The sequence below is a fragment of the Oryzias melastigma genome, unplaced genomic scaffold, assembly GCF_002922805.2.
Source record: "Oryzias melastigma strain HK-1 unplaced genomic scaffold, ASM292280v2 sc00246, whole genome shotgun sequence".
Lineage (NCBI taxonomy): Eukaryota > Metazoa > Chordata > Actinopteri > Beloniformes > Adrianichthyidae > Oryzias > Oryzias melastigma.
The window spans coordinates 436,347-439,318 of NW_023416888.1; the positions used below are offsets into that span (position 1 = coordinate 436,347).

Genomic DNA, 2,972 nt, shown 5'->3' on the forward strand with positions numbered 1-2,972 from the left:
CAGGAAGTACTGTCGCCAATCAGGAGTGAGTTTATTGCAACCGTCTGTCTCTTTCCACGCCTCGACCACGAGACCGCGGATGTAAACGCCGGCTGGAGACGACTCTGAAGTTGGCTTCCGATTTTTCCGAACAGGACCTGTTTTTAGGTGGTCTGAGTTCGAAAAATACAGTGGAAGGCTCTCGCTGTGAATCGGAAGCCAACTTCAGCGTCGTCGGCTCGAGAGAATTGTACAAGTCATTGTTGAAGCCTTTGAGGGAGAACCATTCCAACATTTGATTTTGTCAGCGGTCCTTTGGGATTTACTTACATTTATTCCTTTTTGTCGAGATAAAAGGAGCATTTGGGCGACGCCGTGCCCGAACTGCGCGCGGGCCGCAGCGTTACTTCACGTGCGGCCAGGTTTACAGTCTGATCAGATGCACGTGAGAAGCGCGTTCAGCGGTATTTAAAATAAATAACCATCCTAACAAGTGAACAGCTGGATCTTTTTTCTGTTTGAAAATACGACCAGGTCCTTTCAAGTTTGTCTCGCGCTCCTCAGACGGCTGGGTCTAATTCAGGCTGAAGCTGGAAAAGTGCGGCGAATATGAAACTTTGGTTGGTGATTTTATGTGCATATATGCAACTTATAATTTATAAGCTACAATAAAAAAAAAAGTGAAAAATGAACGTTAAACAAACAAAAAAGTCCAAAGCACATAACCTCAGAGTGAAATCTATTTCTACAGAGTAAATCCTCATCTAAAAATGTCGACAGCATGCTCCTCTTGTTGTTTTAAACTGCTGCATCGGTACATTCCATTGAGGAAAACAACAGTAGGACAATGACTGGTACATTGTGAAATTGTAAAGTAGGTATTAAAAGGTCTTCACGGACCCATTGATGAAGTCTGCTCCTATTGGCTACCCGCCATCTGCCAATCAAACCCCCCAGACGTTCGACGTCAGACCCACAAACGCTTATTGAGCCATCTGATTGGTCAATTTATAACTCTAATAACTTGTGATAATGGAAAAAAATCTTTAAAAAAATTAGGATTAGAAAAAAGAAGTTAATCAGAAAGCAGCAGAGGAAGAATGATTATTCTGACATATAAAATGACTGAGAAATAACTGTCTGTTTCTCAATGTAAGTCAATGGGACTTTGGCCTTTTTGCAACCCAGTGGTACTTCCTATATGGAACAGGAAGGAAGGGGGCTTGCTCTGTCCAGTTTTGTCCAGTTCTGTCATTTTTCTTTTTTCACAATTTTGGTTGTAGCTTATAAATAATAAGTTGTGTATCATATGGAATGGTACAGCTCCTCCATAAAATCACCAACCAAAGTTTCATCTTCGCCGCACTTTTCCAGCTTCAGCCTGAATTAGACGCAGCCGTGTGAGGAGCGCGAGACAAACTTCAATGGATGTTGTCGTATTTTCAAACAGGCAAAAGATCCAGCTGTTCACTTGTTAGGATAGTTATTTATTTTAAATACCGCTGAACGCGCTTCTCACGTGCATCTAATCAGACTGTAACCTGGCAGCGCATGTGAAGTAACGCTGCTGCTGCGGCGCGCGCGAGGGGGGGGTGGGGGCGCCTGCAGCGGCGTTACCCAAATGCTCCTTTTATCTCAACAAAAAAGAATAAATGTAAGTAAATCCAAAAGGACCGCTGACAGAATCAAATGTTGTACAATTCTCCGGTGTTATTAAAGTAGAAGCTGTTTACATCCGCGGTCTCGTGGTCGAGGCGTGGAAAGAGGTGGACACTCACAATAAACTCACTCCAGATTGGCGACAGTACTTCCTATAGATTCATGACTCAGCTATGACTCACAGAGAATCAGACCAATCGCTGAAGATGAGTTGCAGACGTTTGCAATATGGCGATAGCCGTTTCAGGAAGTGACGGTGAAAGCGGTGGCTTTCAATGGGGGACCTCATGGCTCGAGAAGTCCATTATTTTTACTGTCAATGGCCCGGACTCAGAGAGCTGCTAGCAGCACCTCAGCAAGGGGAGGAGCATGGGAGTGGCCAACAGATTCTCAGGTTGGGAGGGGTGAGGAGCTGCAGGTGTCAGCAGAGCGGTGCAGCACAGATCAAACGAGAGATTCTGTTGTTTGAGCTTTGTTCCGAGGGTTTTTATTTCTCACAGCGAAGATAATTTTTTTAAGTGATAAGCTGGATATTTTTCTACAAGTGTAAGTTGTTCTTGGTGGAAGAAAATGAGTTAATGAGTCAGTGGGGAAGATGACTCATGATTCTCAAGTCAGTAAAGTGAATCGCGAGTTTTGAACGATTCGTTCATGACTGGCACATCACTACTTCTCACACACATCAGTACTTAGTCAGACCTTCTTACAGGTTTTCTTGAGACTGAAAGCAGGCCATCATTTATAGCAATAAAGGAGGCCTTGTGAGGACGTTGTTGGGTAAAGAAGGATACTGAAGAGTTTGCGGTCTTTGGACTCGGACCTCATCCGGCTGAGCTGCTGTTTGTGGCAGCGCAAGCTCCACGGGTTGTGGCTGATCTTCTCCGAGGTGATGCCGCTGTTCCAGTCCAGCATTTGGAAGGGGACCTCTGAGTAGATCTTGGTGTCGATCCTGGGACTCTTCAGCTCTGTCAGACTGGAGGAAGAAGGAGGAGCCTTGGGGTAAAAACTTTCAAAATAAAAGACTTTTCAGTATATACAATGTCATTTTTGCAAACAGAAAATTCATCAAGTTTCCTGTTTTTTTAATTATGACAATACAGATGTGCAGAAATGAGTCTGTCTGAATCTTAAAGGAAAAAGTTTCAGCAGGTAAAAAGTCTGACATGATGGGTGGATGAAGCTCGGCATGTCTGATTATAAGTCTGTTTATCACATGAAGACAGACAAGAGTTCAGGTAGATTTGCATTTTCTGAATCTTATTTTGGAGAGTTCTGCTTTCTGTCCTGACAGAGGCGGCGTCTGAGGGTGGAGCTGCTGTTTAAGGTGAAGCCCC

General features: G+C 44.0%; 1 protein-coding gene across 2 annotated transcripts in view; it reads right to left on the minus strand.

Annotated features, from left to right (window-relative positions):
- Window positions 1–2,972, minus strand: part of ip6k1 (inositol hexakisphosphate kinase 1) — a gene marked incomplete in the record, with an annotated part of 36,982 nt that overhangs the window by 7,909 nt on the left and 26,101 nt on the right. For both annotated transcript variants that reach the window (XM_024263646.2, XM_024263647.2), the window contains 1 exon segment: window positions 2,430–2,611. In XM_024263646.2, coding sequence (XP_024119414.1) covers window positions 2,430–2,611 — 182 coding nt within the window.